General features: G+C 36.1%; 1 protein-coding gene and 3 non-coding genes across 4 annotated transcripts; 3 read left to right on the forward strand and 1 right to left on the reverse strand.

Moving 5' to 3' along the window:
- The first annotated feature begins 1,800 nt into the window (after nt 1-1,800).
- On the forward strand, nt 1,801-1,876 carry LOC149012826 (small nucleolar RNA Z199). Its single transcript, XR_016174225.1, has one exon. It is a non-coding gene; the product is annotated as a small nucleolar RNA Z199 (small nucleolar RNA).
- A 312-nt stretch (nt 1,877-2,188) lies between these two features.
- LOC149012827 (small nucleolar RNA U54) lies at nt 2,189-2,278 on the forward strand. Its single transcript, XR_016174224.1, has one exon. It is a non-coding gene; the product is annotated as a small nucleolar RNA U54 (small nucleolar RNA).
- A 73-nt stretch (nt 2,279-2,351) lies between these two features.
- LOC149012828 (small nucleolar RNA R64/Z200 family) lies at nt 2,352-2,444 on the forward strand. The gene has a single exon (XR_016174229.1). It is a non-coding gene; the product is annotated as a small nucleolar RNA R64/Z200 family (small nucleolar RNA).
- A 766-nt stretch (nt 2,445-3,210) lies between these two features.
- Nucleotides 3,211-7,633, reverse strand: HSP101 (heat shock protein 101). The gene is made up of 7 exons (XM_089159154.1): nt 7,416-7,633; nt 5,575-6,752; nt 5,284-5,465; nt 4,544-5,166; nt 4,172-4,451; nt 3,875-4,072; nt 3,211-3,778 (listed from the first exon to the last, which is right to left on the reverse strand). The coding sequence occupies exons 2-7, from the start codon at nt 6,725-6,727 to the stop codon at nt 3,476-3,478; spliced, it is 2,739 nt and encodes a 912-aa protein (XP_089015280.1). The 5' UTR covers nt 6,728-6,752; nt 7,416-7,633; the 3' UTR covers nt 3,211-3,475.
- Between the last annotated feature and the right edge of the window lie 15,436 nt (nt 7,634-23,069).

The following is a 23,069-nucleotide window of genomic DNA, read 5'->3' on the forward strand; positions in this document are numbered from 1 at the left end:
GGTTCGTTTAAACCCTACTTGCCTTAATTTACCCTGATCCTAGCACATGTTCTTCCGCCTACGAAGCTTATATATATTTGATGAATACATTGTTTTTGGATTTTCTTTTTCCTTACATTTTGATAAGGGTATTTTTAGAATTAAAAATATATATAAACAGTAGATTAACTTATTCATTAACAGAATGGACAAAAGTGTTTAATGAATTGAGGTGTTTGTGTTTTTTAAACATAAAGTACGGGTGTACTTTAAAACCTTCATTTGAAGGTGCCATGCAGTTTGCTCCTTTATTTTTTTAAGGAAAATTACTTGATTAGCTAGTTTAAGTTTTTATTTACAAAAGTAACAACTTAAAGTTTCACTTAACAAAACTAGTTAAAACTGAGTTTGAATTTACAAAATTAGTCAAAATAGTGATTTTTTTTAATTTTTATTAAATCTATTTGGACATTTTTACTTCTAACATTAATCATACCAATATGGGGGTAAAAATGTCCAAAGAGAAAGAAAGATTAGTGACTTTTCCCTTTTAAACAAAATATTGATTTTTCCTTTTTAATGTGGTTAGTTTTAGTGATTAAAAATATCAAAGGAATGAAAAATTACTATTTTGGTTAGTTTTGTAAATCCAAACTTAATTTTATTTAGTGAAACATTGAGTGATTATTTATGTAAAAGAAAACCTAAAAGTGGCTAATCATATAATTTTCCCTATTTTTGTATGGAGCGGTGAGAGGATTTGGATCCAATCCTTAGAGGGGCTTTTCTAATAAGTGTAGTTATAGGACTCTACTGTGTATATATTCAAATCCAAACACACTCATTACATATGGTAGAATCTTATAACTCATTTAACACTTGATTTTCTTCAAAAAGAGGGGCCAAATAGTGTTTGTGGTGGGGGACGATAACATAATGTCCATGTAAATTGTGAGATTGGAATATTTCATAATGGAACTAAAACTTGCATGAAAATTACGTGATTAGCTGTTTTTAGGTTTTCCTTTATAAAAATAGTTACTTATTGTTTCACTTTACAAAATTAGTCAAAATTGAATTTGCATTTACAAAACTAGCTAAAATATTGATTTTTCATATTTTTGGATTTTTTTACCCATAAAATTGATCACATATCGGAAAATCACTATTTTGTCTAAAAGGATAAAGTCATGATTTTTTCATTCCTTTTGGACATTTTCACCCCTATGTTGGTATGGTCAATTTAAAGAGTAAAAATGTATAAAAAGTGAAAAATCACTATTTTAACTAGTTTCATAAATGTAAACTCAATTTTAGCTAGTTTTGTAAAATGAAACATTGGGTGGATATTTTTGCAAACGAAAATGTTAGTTTTTGCAAAAGAAAACCTAAAAGCAACTAATCACGTAATTTTTACAGAACTTGCGCATGATACCAGTAGATTCCAATCCAACGGGCTTGACTCCTGTATGAAGACTATGAATTGCAATTACGGCCGCTGCCGCTCTCAAACTGTGCTGCGCTAGGGTTTTCAGAGTTTTATCACTTCAACAATTTTTCTAGGGTTTCGCCGTTTCGGCATCGTACGCGTCTATAAATAGAGCCTTCAAAGTTCCAATATCATCTTCGTCTAGCTCTCGGATTACTTCTCCTTCTCAGTCTCTTCTGGTTTTTGAGAATTTATCCTTACCCGCTGCGCCTAGGTCATGGTAAGGAAAAAGACTGCTTTTTTTCTTCTCTTCTCCTCGTGCTTTAACGTCTTCAATGGGTTTATTATTATTTTTCATCAACCGTGGTTTTTTGTCGCTCTTCATAGTAGAAGCATCAGATGATGAGAAAAAAACTGCAACAATATGATTTATTTCATGATTCTTATGTATTTAAGTCTCTGATGATCTTCTTCTTCTGCAACTCAGTCTTTTTTCTATTTTTTATTTTCTTTTCAATTTCCTTTGATCCCCATTTTTTTCTTTTTGATAAAATGAAATAACCTACGGGTGGATATGATGAGTAATCAATTTGGTCCGTGTTTCTGAATTAAACGTGATTGACCAATCTTTACCAAACTCTGATCTCCCTAGTTTTTTTTTTTTAAAGCTTTCGAAGTGTTTAAAGATCGAAAACTTTCACATTTGATTCGTGTACCATTGAGGAATCAAACCCTAGTTTTTTTTTCCCTCTTTTTTAAATTATGTTTTGTTCTCATGGTGGCTCGATGATTATAGCCCTATTTGGGCGATATACGCTATTCTGATAGATGTCCTTTCAATGTGCTGACACTCTTCCGAGAATGAGAGCTTCTAATTTAGGGTTACCTTTTTGTTTTTTTAATTTCTTTTCTGATTTATCGCTTTCGTACTTCACTTTTTGTTATCTTGCGGTGATGAATTATGAATTTTTCACATGTCAGACTTCAGAGATTTTTAAAAATCTATGAGAAGACAATTCATTCTTCTGAGCATGAATCTATTGAATTGTTCCCGCCCTTGTTTAAACAAAACTCGATCTGATTTAGCCTTGAACTGTTTAACCTGTCAACGATCTTGATGTTTTTCAGTTTCGATTTTTCTTCTTCCTTTCTGGATTTTGAAACTCTACCTCTTCCTGCTGGTAACGAAATCTACTGTTTGGGTAACGAAAGATGTTTGATACCCACCCAAAAATAAAAGTACTGTGATATGCAAGTGTAACTTAGAAAGATTCGTTTGATTTCCCTGCTAAACATAATGGAAATGATGAGTATCCAAATTAAAATCCAGAGAAAAAACTTACATTAAAATTGGATGTAACGGACCATAAAATCAATTTTTTAAGAGATCCATATAGCCAAGCAGGCCCTTGTGACTAATTGACTACCATGCCCGCCGTCATTAAGTCGGTTTCACTGTCTGATCCGAACAGAGATCAAGAAAATTTGTTTTAGAAAATGCTTCACACCTAATAGGTGTGAAACATTGGGAGCTAAACTCAGAAGGGATCTTAACCATACTCTAGTATGAAATGAAGATAGCGCAACAAATTTCTCAAGTTGTGGTTAGAAAAACAAGAACCACTTCAAATTCACTATTAACTTAAAAGAAATTCTGGATTTCGATCGATTTCGATCGATTTCGATCTCCAATGGAGAAAACCAGCTACTTCAAGGAAATCGAGAAAGAGTCTCTTGACTTTTTGAAATGAAGAACGTCTTGCACTGCTTAAGAACTTAAGATAACTGCTATATGCTATATTCCTATGCTTTACCTACTGAGCGGCAGAAAACAAAGTCTTACACTTTGGGAGTTGCAGCAGCTGCTCTGACAACATAATTCACACAACCAACAAGAAGAATTACATTTGCATCACAACAAAACATTACATAAGATCACTACATTTCAAACTCAGGAGAAACTTATTACATTTCAAAAACTGGTATCCAGAGCACCACAACCCTCCCAAGTCGATGTGAAAAGGATGAAAGACTGAAGTTCAGTCACACTTCCAAATAACTCTTCGATCATTCCTCCATCACCTCATCATCGTCATCTTCAATCTCCTCTATCTTTAGCTTCTTTACTACCTGTCCACCATCACTCCTTGGCCCATTTGGTATTTGAATCAATATATCCGATTTTTGACCAGTTTCTGCATTAACAAGGCCACCATTCTTCTCCACCCTGTAAACAAGCTGCTTTCCTGAAGGACTGGCATCAATGTAGACAGTAGAATTCTCATCTATCTCCTCACGTATAAGCATTCTGGATAACTCAGTGACCACTCTCTTCTCAAGCCATCTTCTGATAGGCCTAGCACCGTATACCTGAAACCAAGAAAAGCAAAAGGCATCAATTTCTGCTCTTCAAGACATTATACATAACCGACATAAGATTTCCATTCTTAACTAAAAAATACTCACTGGGTCATAGCTTTCAGCCAGCACTATGTCCAGAGCAGCGTCTGATACAGCTAGTGCAATGCCCCTCTCAGCTAGCCGGACTGCTACATCTTTCATTTGCAATCTTGCAACTTTCCTCAACTGCCCATGTGTGAGAGGATCAAAAATCACAATTTCATCCAATCTATTAAGGAGCTCTGGCCTGAAATGCCTCCTCACCTGCAAATCATAATACCAAGAGATAAGCATGAACACATGTCCCAACAAAACCTCGGGCAATACAACATGATAGATCGATGGATGTCTCTAATTCTTTACCTCCTGCATCACCAGCTCCCTTGCAGCTTCCATTGAACACTTGCCCACAAGGCCTGTTAGGAGATGCTCAGCTCCAAGGTTTGAAGTCATGATGATCACACAGTTTGTGAAATCCACGGTGCGTCCTTGGCCATCAGTCAATCTACCATCATCAAGAACCTGAAGTAATGTATTGAAAACAGAAGTATGTGCCTTCTCCACTTCGTCGAATAGCAATACACTGTAAGGCCGCCTCCTAACTGCTTCAGTGAGCTGCCCACCTTCTTCATGACCAACATATCTAATCACCAAAGATTAAAAAAGTGAGCAAGAATAATAGAGATAAAAAGAAGGCATCAAGGTAACCAAATGAAATAGACATTGGTCACTTACCCTGGTGGAGCACCAATCAATCGAGCAACTGAGTGTTGCTCCATGTATTCAGACATATCAATCCTTATCATAAGGTTTTCATCATCAAATAGCTGCTCAGCCAAAGCCTTAGCCAACTCGGTCTTTCCAACACCTGTTGGACCAAGGAAGAGGAATGACCCAGTTGGCTGCTGAGGTCTGCCTAAGCCAGCCCTGGATCTTAACACTGCCTCTGCAACAGCATTAACTGCTTGGTCTTGGCCCACAACCCTCTTATGTAGCCTTTCACCAAGACCCATCAACCTCTCCTTGTCATTCTGGCCTAGCCTTGTAACAGGAATACCAGTCCACCGGCTCACAACTTCTGCAATCTGCTCAGGTCCAACAGTTTCAGTCAGCATTACATTATCCGCGTAATTCTTTTCAAGCTCTAAGATGGACGATTCTATCTCCTGGAGTGCTCCATATTTTATGTCTGCAGCCCTGGCTAGATCCATTCTTCTCTCAGCCTCTTGTAAACTAACCAAAAGTTCATCTTTCTTCTGTTTCAGCCCCCGGATTCTATCAATCCTTTCTTTTTCCTTCCTGTACTTCATCATTAGTGGCTGTAATTTGTCTCTCAAGTCATCCAATTCTCTCTGGACCTGAATGAAGGGAAGAAAACAGATAAATGAATACAGCGAATTGAATGACAATTAATTGGATAATCTAAACTATATACTTGACATCAAACACCCATTTGTAGAGATATAGATACCCACTTCAACTAGCCGAGCTTTGCTTGCTTTGTCCTTCTCTTTTTCAAGTGCATGCAATTCAACTTCTAACTGGATTCTCTTCCTCTCCAGGTTATCAATCTCTTCTGGCTGACTATCAAGTTGAACTCTTACATTTGCACAAGCTTCATCGACCAGATCAATTGCCTTGTCTGGGAGATGGCGCCCTACATAACCAAGCATTGCTTATCAATAACTAGTACTTCAAACACAGAATGTTTCTAGCATTCTCATCTCACAATTTCAAAACAGAGTCCGATCAATTATTATGCTTACCTGTAATGTAACGACTGGAGAGTTGGGCAGCAACCACAAGAGCTCTGTCTTGTATCCGAACACCATGGTGACCTTCATACTTTTCCTTTAATCCTCGAAGTATGCTTATCGTGTCTGGAACACTGGGCTCAGCAACGTAAACCTGCTGGAATCTTCTCTCAAATGCAGCATCCTTCTCTACATACTTCCTATATTCCTCAAGGGTGGTAGCACCAATGCACCTTAGCTGACCTCGAGCAAGCATTGGTTTAAACAGATTTGCAGCATCCATTGAACCTTCTGTTCGACCAGCCCCAAGGACAAGATGAATCTCATCAATGAAAAGAATTACTTTACCATTAGATTCCTCAACTTCTTTCAATACAGCTTTTACCCTCTCCTCAAATTCTCCTCTATATTTTGCTCCGGCAACTAAAGCGCCCATATCCAATGCAATCAACCTCACATCTGCGAGATTGCTTGGGATATCACCTCTCATAATCCTCTGAGCAAGGCCTTCAACCACAGCAGTCTTACCAACACCAGGTTCTCCAATAAGAACCGGATTGTTTTTAGTTCTTCTTGATAAAATTCTAACTACCCTTCGGATCTCTTCATCCCTTCCAATGACAGGATCGAGTTTTCCAGCTTGTTCAACAAGGTCTCGACCATAGGACTTCAAAGCTTGGAAATTGGTATCACCTGATGCACTCTCAACTTTCGCCCCTTGTTTCCCCCTAAGTTTCTCAACCTCAGCTTTTACTCTTGCTACACTAACTCCAGCCTCTTTGAGAAGATCTCCAATTTGAGAATCCTCAAGAAGGCCAAGGATTAGCTGGTCGACTGCTAGATGGGTATCACCACGAGACTTCATTGATGATTGGGCTCTTCTAATCACCTTGATTAGAGTAGTGCTTGCAGGGACATCATCAGGAGGTGGGTGCTGGGATGGGATTTTCTTCAGTGCTTGTTTAAGGACGCGCTCAAATGAATTTGCAGACTCTTCGCCCGCACCTGCATTGCAGATTGCTTGTCGGAATATTCCATTCTCGTCTCCAATCAATGCCGCCGCCATATGAACTGGGGTTATCTGCGGATGGCCAGCTTCCATGGCCTGTTCATGTGCCCCAGCAATGGCCTCATTCGTTTTGTGGGTGAACTTGTCAGGATTCATAATGTGATCTCAGAAACTAAAATACCTGCAAAAATGGGGCCAAAATGAAAAAACAGAGGTTGATTAAACATATGGGAGATCGAATTCAAGAAAAAGAGTAAACATCCCAATGAGATATGAAGGGGCAACAGTATAACAACTGACAAAAAATAAAGAAAAAGAGAGTGTTTCCTGCAACTAAAACTAGCCAAGCAGAACATCACCATAGAAATCTATATTCAGTAGCTATATCGATTATAGTAAGCAAAGCAAATAGGATCATTCAAGCAACCAGATCACGAAAAGAAGTAAGGAACGATAATGGTCTCTGCAAAGGGAAGTATTGTCTTTGAAACAGAAAAAAGCGAACAGATTCCTCTACCCAAATTACTTCAATATCCCAAAAGTACAAAATTTAAAATTGCAGACGTAGGAAAGAACTTGAGATTTTATTGATCTCATGAAAAACGAAAGAGAAAGATTATGTACAAATCATACAAAGGAGACAAGAGAATTGAAAGGCAAAGATTGCGTACAAAGCATATAAGAAAACAGATATCGTACTAAACAGTGGCAAACTGTCGAATTCGGGAAGAGAACTAGAATCTCTCAAACAAACAATAACGAAAAAACAGAACAACTGGTACAACAACACTGAAACTGATTCGATGGCAAATCAACCAAACCAAGAGCTTTCAGCACTTCATACCTCTGTGACTAAGAAACAAATTGATTCAACTCCCAAGTAAGATCTTTTGCGATTGAATACAAACTATCGAACGCTCTTCTTCAAGATTTAGGCTTTGCTGCGGCTTTCTTCTTAGCAAATGAATTCTGAATTGTTACAACGATGAGAAAGCATAAAACGCCCCTGTATTTGATGGCAAAAAGAAAAATCTGGAAGAAGGTGGAAGCAGGGAGGTTGAAGGAGAGGCTATGGGCCCTGGAAGGTGCTAGAGAATTCCAGGACATTAAGGTCTCTCCATTAGCCACGTGTAAATATGGATTAGTCCATTATAAACATTTTATAATCTAGGAACACTTATTATTTCGTATTATAACGTATCACAGATATGTATTAATGAATAAAAAAATTCTAATTCGGGCTGGGCATACCATATTTGATGATTCAAAAATTATGCAACTAAGGTTTAAAAAGTATCACGTATCTGTAATGTATTCGTTACATAATTTTACGATTTATTACCACAAAAAAATAAATTAATTAATTTTACGAAATGTTTCGTGTTATACCGTATCACAGATGTGTATTAATGAATACAAAATTAAATAGAAATGAATGTTTAAGATTGAATTTTTACTTTATCATGATTAAATTAATTAATAAATATTAGACTAATTAATTAATTTAATCATCACAAATAATGGTGTCAATAGCATATTGAAACCGTGTAATTGTATCGAACTGCACCATTCAAAATTCAGTATGATACGTATCGAAACAGAATTTCTTTGGTACGATTTAGGTTTCAGGTACTCATACCGTCGATATTTACCAAAACGGTATCATATCAGATTAAGGGAGTGTAAATATAATTTTACAATTAAAACACTTTACCTTTATGTTATTTTTAATTTTCTATTTCAGTTTTTATATCTTCATTTACTTCTCTTTTTAGATTTACTTGCTTTGTTCCTTTTTAGTATTAGATTCTATCGGTTGTTTGATTGCAATTTCATTAGGACCTTAATGAAATAATAAAAAAAATGGCTTGGCTTCATTAGTACAAAAATTGTACCGTACTATATTCTGTGTTTAAACCGTTTTCCCATTGATTTAATACCAAAATCGTATCGAACCGTTTTTGTAAATACCAAAATCATACCATACAGTATAAATTCGATACAAACAATTCTAATTTTCAGTATTCAAAATTGGTATCATACCGAATTACCCAAACTGTACCGATTGATACCCTTATTCACAAGGTAAAACCCGTTTATAAAACCCTTCTACCAAAAAAAACAAATATTAAACCCAAAAAATGAACCACATAACCTTCTTCATGTCTGAAGTACACCGATTATTAAATACACTAATTATATTCTACCCAAAAAAAAAAAAAACTAATTATTTCCCTTGCATTGAGGAAACATTTTTAACTCACCACATCGGTTCTTCCTCTTTACCATCAACTTCTCAAAAATCAAAATCATCAAACCCAAGCAACCCATCGCCATGAGAGTCCAACGATCCAAGCACCACCGCCGCCTCTTCTGCCGACAGTTCACCACCCATAGTTCTCACACAACTTTGTAACTCCATTACCGAGATCTTGCCATCTCCATCCTCGTCAAAGTACCGGAACATTTGCAATCAAGAATTACTGAAAGAGAATCATTATCCACCTTTTGAAGCCGGTATCGATATGTATCTCCGCAAATTATACGGCACCCGCTATATTTGGGACAAAACTCTTGAGCACCTACAATTGTCTCATAAAATTACATAGCACCTACATGTAAATTACAAGTTACTCATGGTTAACTATGTTATTAAAATTGATTATGAAATTATTCAAATACTATTATTTTTATTTAAAATATTTAAAATTGAAATTTTAATTACCTAAATGCTTTCTGGGTAGAGAAATGACAATAATGCCCTCAATTTAATACCCTCCCATATTTATCACCAATCTTCTACCTGCCTCGCCGGAAACCAATCACCACCATCGAAAACCGATGACTAACAACTCCTCAAGGCTTTGATTCTATAATGTGCAATTAATCCTAAAAGGCTACAAAATGGAGCTATTTTTTAACAATCGGACATAAGAATTCGCGCTAGTAATAGTTGTTTCGTCGCCGGAGATATAATTGGAGCTCCCTTCTGTGTGACTGAGTGGTGTCAATGTGTCATGGTGTGATTAGCGAAGGAAAGTTAAAGGTTAACATAATATACAATAAAATAAGAGGTGAATATAAGATAACTCCATATAGACTATCGATGATATGGGCAACTAGCCCAATCTGCATCAATGTATGCCACCAAATTGATGATAAGCATTATTAGTCGAACTTGAATTCTCAAGTTTATTGTGTCATTCAAATAGCATAACATATGTTTGTCATCTTAGCCCAATGTGCTTCATCTGGGGAGTGCATGAACTAACAATACCTTGTTCCCTTTCTGAAAAAGTATTTTAAATGACTAAGTTCTTAATTTAATGGCAAATTCTGCTCAAAGTGTTGTGATAAGAGTTGGGCTTGGCTTGAGTATTTAATTAGACAATGCAGGTTATGCTGAGTGGGCCGAGAGAATGGTTTAAAGTTTTGGGCTTTATATGAACAGGTAGTGGACCAAGGTTTTGGGCTGCAATTCAATAATGATAATAGCAAGTCAGAGGTAGAGAAAAGCTCCATGGATAATGATAAGAAAGATGAGGGGGCCTTTTCCAAAAAGATTAGCACAATAATCAAATCTATTAAAAACGGTGATCAATTTAAATCCCATTTGGAAAAAGTTCCTTCGAATGGAAAACTTTATTTATTTTTGTGACTTCAACAGAAATTGAAACCAATGCTAAATCATTTATTAAAGAGGGGAGAAAATTCAGCTGAAATTTCAAAAACATACAATTACTTTTGCAAGGGATGGTTGAGAACAATAGCAAAACTCTGAATATATTAACATCCATTTATACAGTAAACAACTAAGGAACCATCTAAAATTTCTTACCTACTAATGGCTAACCAGAGGTCAAATAGACAGATAAATAGGAAATTGCTTGGGTGCTATGTAATTTTTAGCCCAAGCCCTATTCGGGTTCAGAGCGGGCTTAGGGCCTGGGTCAGGGCCAATCAAGGCCAGGGACAGGGCCAATTAGGGCCAGGGATAGGGCCAATCAGGGTCAGGGCTAATCAAGGCCAATTAGGGCCAGGGACAGGGCCAATCAGGGCTAATCAGGGCCAACCCATCCCGACCCGGCCCAATAAGGGCCAATTAGGGCGGGAATGGGCTTGGCTTGGCCCTGTAGGGCTTAGGGCCAGGGACAATAATCATTGGCCCTGAACTAGGACCAGGGCGGGAATGGGCTCAAATTATACCATATAGGGCTGGGCTTGGGATTGCAAAAGCCCGGCCCAGCCCGGCCCAATTGCAGCCCTATGTATTACAATTAATTCCTCTCCATGTGGGTGGAGGGTCCAGAGTCTTTAGACTCAAATCAAGGTCAAGATCAGGGTCAGAATCAAGGCTAATATCAAGGCCAAGATCAAGGCCAAGATCAGGGCCAAGATCAAGGCCAGGATCAGGGCCAAGATCAGGGCCAGGATCAGGGCCAAAATCAGGGCCTAGGTCAGGGCCAAGATCAGGGCCAAAATCAGGGCTTGGGTTAGGGCCAAAAATCAGGGACGGGCGGGCCAGAGAGTAATCCCAGGCCCGCCCTTGGCCCTAGTTTAGGGCCAGAATATTTTGGCCCTAGCCCGCCCTTAGGGCCAAAATCTTTAGCCCAAGCCCTATTCGGGTTCAGGGCGGGCTTAGGGTGGGTCAGGGCCGTTAGGGCCAAACTTGCACCCCTATTTAGATTGTAATACCTTGACTGTTGCTTCCAATAATATTTATAGACTATCACTACATTCTACGGTTAGTTGGATTCTCCTATAAAGGCCCATTACACTGTTAGATCGTAACTGATCTAATAGCCTATATTAGAGTATACGTTGGGTATAACTCAAATACTTCAACCATATTTGAGTATGACTTAGACACGTCAATAATCTCCTCCTATGTTCTACATATGGCTCTAGCATTAGTCCCAAAAATGTAATGTTCAAACTCAATAGAGAATCATTCATAACTTTCCAAAAGAGAGTAGTATTCAATAAAATCCAAAAGAACACTTTGAATCAAAACATAAGTTTTAGAACAAATCTAAACCCAATCTAATTAGAAGTTTTTCTTGGAATTGAATTACTTATTCTCATAAAGACAATACACCTGTTCCTTGCATCCTTAAACGGTTTACTTATAAAGTGAATCATCTCCGTCGATATCCATTCTGACAGCTTTGCTTGGTTTTACTTGTCAAGTAAATCTTTCTACCAAACCAGAGGATTGGATTTGCTCCTCCATTTTCGCCATCCATTGCAAACTTACTCAAAATATAAATTTCACAATATACGTATTCAATTATTTGCATAAGTATCTAGTTCAATCAAAATAACTTAGTATAACCCACATGATGATTGAAAATCATTCGTATTCTCATCAAGTTTCTATACAAGAACAAAATCTAAATAATTTCTTTTACAAAGAACCATTTATGTTTCTATTTGGAATGTTAGAGTTATCATGTCCAATATAGTTATTTATTATATCATCAAATTTGGAATAATAAACCTTTCTATGGAAGACATATCATCAGATGTGGAATGATATAAAGATAATAATAACATCATCGAAATATATCAACATTTCCCATATTCCTTGTTTGGAATAATAAGGTAATCAAGCTTTATACAAAGGTTGCTATATTATCAATGTGGAATGATTTCACAAACCTTTATACTCTACAATCCTGTCAAATTATCTGAAATATGTAAATTGTCATGAATGCTAACTATGGCTAGATAAAATTCGAACAATTCAAAATAACATAGAATTTGATTAAGACCTATCTCTATCTATATGGTCTTTAACCCCATTTCTCCTACAATTTTTAATGTTCAATTTGTATTTCAATCCCTTTGTAAAGGGCATCTACTATGTTCTATATTGTTCACACATCAACTAAAGTGATCAATTCTTGTTCTATTAGATAATTTAGCACAACCTGCATTAGCCTAATTTGTCGCATCTTACTATTAAAGAGTGATGCATTAGCTATCATTGTTGTTGTTTGATTATCACAAAACAAATCTTTAAGTTAATCAAAGGAATATCTAGGATCATATTTTTTATTGACTCTCTGTCTTATCTATTCTTGAGGCTAGATAATATAATTCTGATTTTATAAAAGATAGAACTCAAAATAATACAAGTTCATCTCTTGAATTTCCTTTCAACATTTACTTCACCTAGTGTAAAAATAATCACTAGTAGATTTGTTGTTTCTATTTCTGAGCAATAAAATGCATTAGGATCATCCTTCCAAAATTTGAGGATGTTCAATTTAGAGAAAAACATATTTGAAGTACTATTAAGGTATCTCATTAGCCTTGTAAAGGCAAATCAATACTTTCTACTAGGATTACTAGTGAATCAACTCAGCATGCTAACTATATAGGCTATGTTCGGCTCAATACAACTTATTGCATACAAGAGACTATCAATCAATTTAGAATGATCTAAATAATTCACAGCTTTAGCATCATTTGGTACAAGCTTTTGTTATAATCATACGATGTTTCTACTTGTTTGTATCCACTGTATCCCTATTTAGAAAGTAGTTTTTCAATATATCTGAATTGGCTAAGGGTAATTCATTGCCCAAAAAATTTACTTTCATGCCAAGAATGGTGTCTACAACACCAAGATCCGTCATGTCAAATTCTTTAGCTAATATTTCTTTGATGTCACTCACTACAGAATTATCAGAACCAAGAATAAGCATGCCTTCTACATATAAGCAAATAATTATGACCTTATTCTATATAGACTTATAGTAAAGACATTTATCAGAGTTACTCGTTTGAAACCCAAGCTCTTTACTTATTTTATCAAAATTTTGTGTCATAATTTAGGTGCTTATTTAATATCAAAAGACTAAATTAAGTTATAGTCTTTATGTTTGAAACCTTTCATGACATTAAAATTTTTTCATGTAGGCTTTATAATTAATATACTCTTTGTCCATATCATTCACTATATAAAATCCAAAAAATTTAAAACCGATATGAATAACTTGATATGAAACAAAAAACTTGGCGCCGAAGAAGTTCTAAACGCAACAAATTGGCGCCGTCTGTGGGAATCGTCACAGAAAGTCATGGCGAGACGTACCACTCATCAGAGAGCATGACACCCTTAATAGAGGCAATAGCATCTCTCGGAGAACCCGGCTGGGGGCTTCTCGACTCGACGAGACTTTAGAGAAATGATGGCTATCATTCAAGACGATGCATTGGAATTTCTTCAAAAGAAAACAAGAATAGCTGAGATGACCACCTTAAGAGCTCCCCAACCAAGTTGGAATAGCTGAGATGCCTGCATTCACAAAGAAAACAAGAACGGTCAGGCCAAGTTTTGGCCGGGGAACCGCCTCCGACGCCCAAGTCAGCCTAGGCAACAATAAGAGTTCTTGAGAAAGTTCTCAAGAACGTAATGAATAAATGATCAGATGAATCTCGTACCTTTCTCCATGTAGGATGTGGGTTTATATAGAAGATACCTGGAGGTGGTGCTTCCTTGAGTTTCGGATTGTCAGTTGAAGAGTAAGTGAAATATCTTCGGAGTTACGGCTCCTTCTTTGGCGGACCAGATAGAGCCGTTATCCGATAGCTCATCTCCCCAATTCTCGGAACAGCCTTATTGAGTAGTTATCTGTAACTAACTATCTTGACTTGGCCGTCTTCAACGTCACTCTTGGACTTAGTCCAAATGGGATTTTTAAGCTTATTCCGAACATGTTTCTTGAAGGGGTTAATATGCTTCCTCTCGAGGGGGTCAATAAACTTCCTCCCGAGGGGGTTTTCTGTGCCTCTTATGAGAGGTCACCATTCCTCCCGAGCATGTAGAGACACATGTCCCGAGGGGAGATGTGTTTTACTCCAGAAGGGATTCTCAGAATCCTCCTAAGAGGACTTCCCTTAAGAAGACTCTCTATCCCGAGTGGGGGTGTACGTTCGTCTCGAGGGGCCCCTCGGACTATATGTTCTCCACAATACATAGAAAAAATATATGAATCATGGAATAAATAAAAATTAACATCAATGCTAGATATATAAATTATATAGAGCAACATGATGGGTTACAACAAACAAACCATCTCTAGTCCAATATGTTTTATTTAAAAAAAAATAATTAAAAATTAATAGAGGATCCAACCATACCCTTAGTATTAAACTGAATGGATCTCGTCTCTTTTCATCCAGGAAAGCATCCAATCTTTTAAATTCAATTTGAAATGCCCATCTTGTGTCTGTTCAATTCTTTTATTTTTTAATGTCAAATCATTTACACTTTGTTTTCACTTTCCCTTTTTCTCTTTTAAATTATCAAGTCCCATCATGAAAAGCTTGAATCATATGCATTGCAAAGAGGATTTACTTGTGAAATTACTCCTTATTCCAACGAGGAGCGGAAGAGGAGTTGACAAAATCTGAAGCGATTGTCTATGCTCTGCTTTTCAACATTGTCGTTGCCGACTAGAACGATTTTGACTAAACTTTGCCATTAGGGACTCGAATCAACTTTGAGAACAACTCCAACATAAAGCAATCAGATCTTGGTCTTTCTTTCAATCTGCTCCTTCACGCTCTCCTTTTTGTGCAAGATCACTCTATGTATCTTCTTAGAGTTATGGCCGACTAATAAAGCTCAACGATTTTATAAGTAAAACTTTTAGCTGCTAGCTTTTCTTTCTTCACAACCATTAGAGCTGGCTGCCTTGCTTCCAAGCTTGCCCATTGACTGCTTGTTGCTGTTCAAAGAGGAATACTTTGGAGGACTAGGGACTCTGCAACTTCAGAAAATAGAAAGGAATAATAGCGTGCTTCCTTGAGCTTTTGTGCTCTAGCTTTTAACGTTCTGTAATAACTCATCATCTCTATGTTATATCTTCTAGGAAATTTCTTTTCAAAGGCCCAAAAAAAACAACCCCCCTCCACCCCCCCCCCTGGGGGGTTTCCAAAAACCCCAGGGGGCCCCTCCCCCCCCAAACCAAAAGGCCCAACCCCCTCCTCTCCATATAGGACTCTACCCCTCTTTATTTTTAAAAAAAAAAAAAAAAAAAAAAAAAAAAAAAAAAAATGTTGGGGGGGGGGGGGGGGAAAAAAAAAAAAGAAAGGAAGGGAGGGGGGGGGGGGGGGGGGAAGAAAAAAAAAAAAAAAAAAAATATATATTGTTAGGGGGGGGGGGGGGGGGGGAGGGGGAGGGAATCCAAGATCGCATAGATCGACTAAAAACACCTTAGTATGATAATGACACAAGATGATGATGAGCATACCTTTCTATGGTTTTATTGGAGCGAAGCGCAGGGAATATCTTCTTTATGTCTCCCACTAGGAACAAACTTGAGGTGGAAGTTGATTCTATGATCAACTTGATGTTGGATCTTCTCCTCTAGACTCCTCCCTATTCACTGGCTTGATGGTATATCCTTTCTGACTAAGCAGATGTGATTGTGATTATGATTAGGGTTTAGAGGAGGGACCTAGCATCCTTTATATAGGCAAATCCGTTAGATCGTCCATCAAGATCTAACGGTTCCTATTAGCCCACACTAGCCAGTCCATATAAGAGTTCTAGTAACGTATATTACCCATATCGGACCAATAAGAAACCAAATCAAAGTGTAACACAATCAATGAAGCCCACCTTATGTAGAATATTCAATTAATATTCTAACATTCTCCCACTGGGCTATATTGATTGTGACACGATCGAGTAAAACAAAACATCTCCTTTGTTTTAAGAAAACATTTGAAAAAGATACATTGAAAACATTTTGACCTTTATGTGCACAACTTTATATTGGTCGAGGATAATCCTAGAGCTCAATCCCTTCACATAGAGCCTTAAGTACCGAATCATGGCAGTGACTGCATCTTTTATGCAACACAGGACCATCCATGGTCACAAATACTCTTAACTTTACTGAAAATGGATGCAATATGGTAGTGTGGCAACTAATGACACTTTATAGAAATCCTCATGTGTCATTCTGTTGTCAATCCAAATCTCTCATTTTATGGTTCCCATGAACCTGACTCAATGCCACGAGAGAATATACTTTATGGTTCCCACGAACCTGTGACTCAATGCCACAAAAGAATATACTTTACGGTTCCTACAAACCTGTGACTCAATGCCACGAAAGCATGTACATTATGGTTCGAACCTGTGACTCAATGCCACAAAAATGAGATTATATGTACATTATGGTTCCCACGAACATGTGTCATCTTTATAACTCGAGTTTTAACTTTATGTGTTACATGACACACCTTAAGGCTAATACATGAATGCCTTAGCTTTTGCTTAAAGTTAACACATACTTTAAGACTTTCATAACATGCAACATGATAATAATGTGAAGATTAATATGTCACCAAAGAACTTTATTGAATTCAAATAAATTATCAGTGCATACAAGAGACAAGTACGAGATAGAATACCTTATTACACAATAGAGCAAAGTTCTCAAACTCCCACTAAACAACCGCATCTAAGGTTCCTCCTAAACCCATAGTTACCGCATGTCTATCAAAGACGTCTGGGCAGGGACCCTTAGTTAGGGGATCTATAACCATATTATCTGTACAAATATGCTCTACTGTGGTGTCACATTCTTTAACCTTTTCTTTAATAGTCAAATACTTAATTTCCATGTGTTTAGACCCTGTGATACCCTTATTGTTGTTAACAAACAACACAACAGAATGTCAACTGGATAGATCTATCCACAATAAAAAAAAATGTCAACTGTCTAATGAGGTTCCTTAACCAAACAGCTTTTTCTTTAGTGGTCAAATACTCGACCATCATGTATTTAGACCCTATGATCACACATTTCTTATTGTTAATAAACAACACAACTGAATTGTGATCATAGTACAACTGGATGGATCTATGCAGAATGTTAAAATAGAACGTCAATTATCGATGAGATTCTTTAGTCAAACAATTTGAGTAACGCCCCATAACATGTAGCAAACTCAACCTTTATGATGAAATAAGTAATTTTACCTTATTTTACACTTTTCACAATATTATCCCTCATGCCATCAAGGAAAACAACTTCAAGTAGACTTCTTATTATTCGGACAATTAGCAAGGTCAAATATATATACCTTAATGCTATAGGTCTGGAACAAGCTTGTAGATTATCTTATCATCAATTGTCCTCTTCAAGTATCTCAAGATAAGATACTTTCTTCAATTGTTCTCTCTCAGTATCCTTTATAGGACAACTGTAATAAGCTCAGTGTATCTCCCTTGAGAATCAAAACCATTCTCAAGTATGCAATCTAGCATACTGAACTTCTTTAAATATAAATTATATATGCCCTCTGAGAAAGATCCAATAAATAGCATAAACAATCCCTATGGATCTCAATGCCCAAGACAAAGATGCCTTACCAAGGTCTTTTATATCATAATTCTCAAATAACAATTGCTCGGTCTTTATGCAGTAGGCCAACGTCACTACTAGTGAGCAAAATATTATCAACATAAATAATGAGAAAGATAAAATTTCTCCCACTGACCTTGCCATATATATATATATATATATTGATCTACAAGTTTCTCAACAAAATCGAATGAAGTCACAATATTATTAATCTTTAAACACCATAGTTGGAAGCTTACTTAAAACCACAAATTAGACTTCTTGAGTCTACACCAAGATGATTAAAATCATCAACCGCAAAATCCTCAGGCTAAATGACATGGACTTCTTTATTAAGGTTTTCAATTAGAAAGGCAATCTTCACATCTATTTGGTATAACTCTAAAAGAGTCCTTAGAAGAGATAGGTGAGAAAATTTCACTAGTCTACTTCCTCTTTATGAGTAAACTCTTTAGCTGCCAGTCTGGTTTTAAACCTTACAATCTTTCTTCGTGAATATTTATTAGTCTTATACACCCACTTAAAATAAATGGGTTTAAAGCCTTTGGGCAACTTAACAAGCTTCCCAAACATCATATTGTCTCATCAACTATATCATATATCTCGTTGCACCCAATCATAAATCTAATTAAAGACAACTTTTTAGTAATGGGTCAACCATAATGCCAATGTTATATTCATGTTCATTATATCAAGTAGTCGGGAACAAGCTACATTTCTTGGCTATATCAAACTCCAGAAAACTATTTAAGAATTCACAATTCTGTTGTCTTAACAATGATGGTAAAACAAGATCTGAGTAAGAAACAAATTAACAATGAAAAACTTTTATGTTCCAACTTCTACAATACTTGATTATTCAACCTTAGATTTTGAGAACAACTCAACGCTAAAATGGTTTAAGTTAGATTTATGAATAATTTGCAATGGAAAAGGGAGTAAAAAAAGAACATATTTGGAAAGGAACATGATCAAGGATATAAGAGGCTGTTATCAGGGCTTCACCTTATAAAAAATAATTCGGACAAAATAGTTTTCATACCATCTTGTTCACTATGTTCACAAAATTGTGATTAAGCCTTTCGGTTACACAATTTTGCTCGGGACTATCAAACATAGTGAACAGACCAACTATATCCGAATCTTCCGAGTATTTGGCGAATGGGCCTTAAGCATCCAAGATCCTCATATCGGCCATAATACTCTCCTCCCGTCGAGATCTAACAATTTCTTAACTTCAGTCTAAAAAATTCTTGAAGATTTTAGAGATTTAGATTATTCTTTAATTGAATACAAAAACCATATTAAGAGTGGTCATCAACAAATATGATGAAATAATAATTTATACGCAAGGTGGAGGAATAAGGACCACTATCTAGACACCATGACTAAATGGGACAAGAGAAAATCAAATCTTCAAACAAAAACCAAAGAATCATAACTTTCATTTTCGCACTTAGTTAACCAGACCTTATACTCAATGCAACTCTACTACAACAATCATCTTTATTTATAAGGAAGTTTTCACAGGTCCCAAATTATTAGTCGATGGGACTCTTAGTCTTTACCCGAACATTTTTATGAGTATTGATGCTCATAAGAACAAAGTTTCTTCTCGGAAAAAGGTATTGATCTTTATAATTCCAAACTCGGTGAGGATGCAAAGGGCATTGATGGATAATAGCAAGGGTAATAAAAGAAACATTAGGAATCATGAGTTTTATCTTAAAAAATAATCATCCTGATGAAATAATCCCTAACTCCTGAGTTTTATCTTAAAAAATAATCATCCTGATGAAATAATCCCTAACTCCTCCAAAACCATCACACCTTATGATAAAAAACTCTTACAGAAATATACTTATTTCAACACTAGATGAGACTTAGTATCTTTACGCTACTGCATTCAATAATTTCAAAACAGTGCATTCAGTGGGTAAACAATTCATCAAGTGTTCCTTGATGGACTTCTTAATGGGCAGTAAAAGAACATAACTACTTTTCACCTCTGCAAAAAATCAACTTTTGTCTTCTATACTCTTATGAGTCATATCCATCAGTTACTCAGTAACAAAGAATGTGTGGTTAACAACACATCATCTACAATTTCTTGAAGTTTGACTTTTTAAGAATCTCAATAACAATCATATTGTTATAGACAGAAAATGTGACTAACAGAAGAGCACACATATATCATCATGAAAACACCTTTGGACAGAATTCATGACATACAGTTGTGATACTCCCTCACTTTATTAGTACTTTAATATGTAACTTATTAGTACATCACTAGAAAGAGCACACATATATCATCATGAAAACACCTTTGGGCAGAATTCATGATATACAATTGTGATACTCAATCACTTTATTATCACTTTAATATGTAACTTATAAGTACATCACTAGAAAGAGCACACATATATTATCATGAAAACATTTTTTGGCGAAATTCATGACATATAGTTGTGATACTCCATCACTTTATTAGCACTTTAATATGTAACTTATAAGTACATCGCTTTATTATCACAATGTGGGTAACATATAACTTATAAGTGCATCACTTTAAAGAGTACACATATATCATCATGAAAACACCTTTTGGAGACAATTCATGACGTATAGTTGTGATACTCCCTTATACGTCGGCGTCCATGAGAGTATTCCAACCTTGAAAATTTTACCACCTTTGGGTGTATAAACTTCTTAGATTAATCAACTCCCAACCAAATGTTGTACATGTCTCCCTCTTAATGCTATCACATAATTACCACCTTTGGGCGTATAAAAATGCATTAACATCAAGAGACATCCCATTACTATATATGGCTGACATTCCATAAACCCAACCATGAATGCCACTTTGGCAGTCACTCACAATCAAGCTCATGAAATTCTCATATTGGGATATACTTTATGTTACCCACAAATAATGCTAATACATTGTTTGGAAGAAATCAGATTACCAAAAGGCAATCGAAGCATGTATAAAATACATCACACATTTATATAAAATTCCAAATTACCAAAAGGCAATCGAAGCATGTATAAAATACATCATACATTTAAAATTCCGGATTACCAAAAGGCAATCAAAGCATGTATAAAATACATCATACATTTAAAATTCGGATTACCAAAAGGCAATCGAAAATACATTTGCATAAAAATCCGGATTACGAAGTAATCAAACCCTTTATAAGGCATGCATGATATATATTTTACAATTGTATAATATCATATAAAACATGCTTACAATACAAAGCCATTTGATAAAAAAATCCATATTAAAAAATTCACCCAACGGTGAAATTACATATACAACATAAATATGTCATATCGTGTTTCATACATATAAAAATGGAATTTGGTCATGAAAATAATTCCATTGTGTCCGGAAGGGTCCAAAACATAAATCCCCAAAAGAATGCTTTAAAGTTCCTTACGGTTTAGCCAAAAATAAAAAAATACTAAATAAATAGCATTCCAATTATCGGCTCAACCAAAACATGATATATAATATTTCACATATATAGGGGTAGAATTGGGTCTTGAAAATGGTTCCATTGCGTTGAAATGATCCAAAATATAAAACCCCAGAAGAACGCTTTAAAGTTTCTTACGGTTTGGTCAGAAATAAACAAATACTAAACATATAGTATTCTGGTTTTTTTATTTATTTATTAAACTGGTTCAACCAGCAAATAAAAACGGTCTAATAAATCAGAATCTTATTAGGCCGAACCGGACCGAACCGAAATAAGCAATTGAATCAAATCTAAATTGAACCGAATCGAAATCAGCAATTGAATCAAATCAAAATTGAACCAAGAATCTAAATTAGAAATCGATTCGAAATTGAACCGAAAAATCGAAATCAGAAATCGAATTGAACCAAAATTGAACCGGAATCGAAATCAGAAATCGAATCGAAATCATAAATTAAACAGAAATCAGCGAGTTGACTCGCTGAGTCAAAAAACGAGTTTGGTCCAAAATGGTTCAAACAATAAATCCGGTTCGCCCAAGTTAATCCATTCGCTTGGACCGATGACTGGTCAACCGGGTCGACCCGTTTGACCTGACGGGTTCAAAATCGGGTCGCCTTGGCGGGTCATGGGTCGGGTTGACCCGACCCGTTGACTCGGTCAAACTACCACGTCAGCACCGCACAAATTTAAAAAAGATCAAAAAGATGCTGCCGGATTCCGGCAGCGATTGCCGGCGCGTCCGAAGTCCGATGGAGACCCATAATATATCAATTTCTTCGTTTTTCCGAGATCTACGCAGTGGTAGTTTTAGATTTTCAAAATTCTTTCTAGAAAAAAAGTTATTGACAAAAAACCCCACGGTTTTGTTGAAAAAAATCGGAGAACAAATTCACAAGTTTCATAGGTTCCATTCTAGAACCCTAAGTTCATCGAGTCAACAATCCTATGGGTTTTTAATCGATTCTATACAGGGCTCGATACCACATGTAAGAATATTTCTATCCAAGATCGCATAGATCGACTAAAAACACCTTAGTATGATAATGACACAAGATGATGATGAGCATACCTTTCTATGGTTTTATTGGAGGCGAAGCGCAGCGGAATATCTTCTTTATGTCTCCCACTAGGAACAAACTTGAGGTGGAAGTTGATTCTATGATCAACTTGATGTTGGATCTTCTCCTCTAGACTCCTCCTATTCACGGCTTGATGGTATATCCTTTCTGACTAAGCAGATGTGATTGTGATTATGATTAGGGTTTAGAGGAGGGACCTAGCATCCTTTATATAGGCAAATCCGTTAGATCGTCCATCAAGATCTAACGGTTCCTATTAGCCCACACTAGCCGATCCATATAAGAGTTCTAGTAAGCGTATATTACCCATATCGGACCAATAAGAAACCAAATCAAAGTGTAACACAATCAATGAAGCCCACCTTATGTAGAATATTCAATTAATATGAAAAACTAGGAGTTAAAGATTGTATAACATAAGAAGAAGAAGACTATAAATAGAAACTTATATATACATAGAATGCAAGATCAATTTGGATGGAATTTTTGTAATTCTGACTTGTGCAATTTGAGTAATACTATTTTTTTTTTT

This window comes from Hakea prostrata, chromosome 6 (assembly GCF_041222555.1).
Source record: "Hakea prostrata isolate BN-2017 chromosome 6, UWA_Hpros_2, whole genome shotgun sequence".
In the NCBI taxonomy this organism is placed as follows: Eukaryota; Viridiplantae; Streptophyta; class Magnoliopsida; order Proteales; family Proteaceae; genus Hakea; species Hakea prostrata.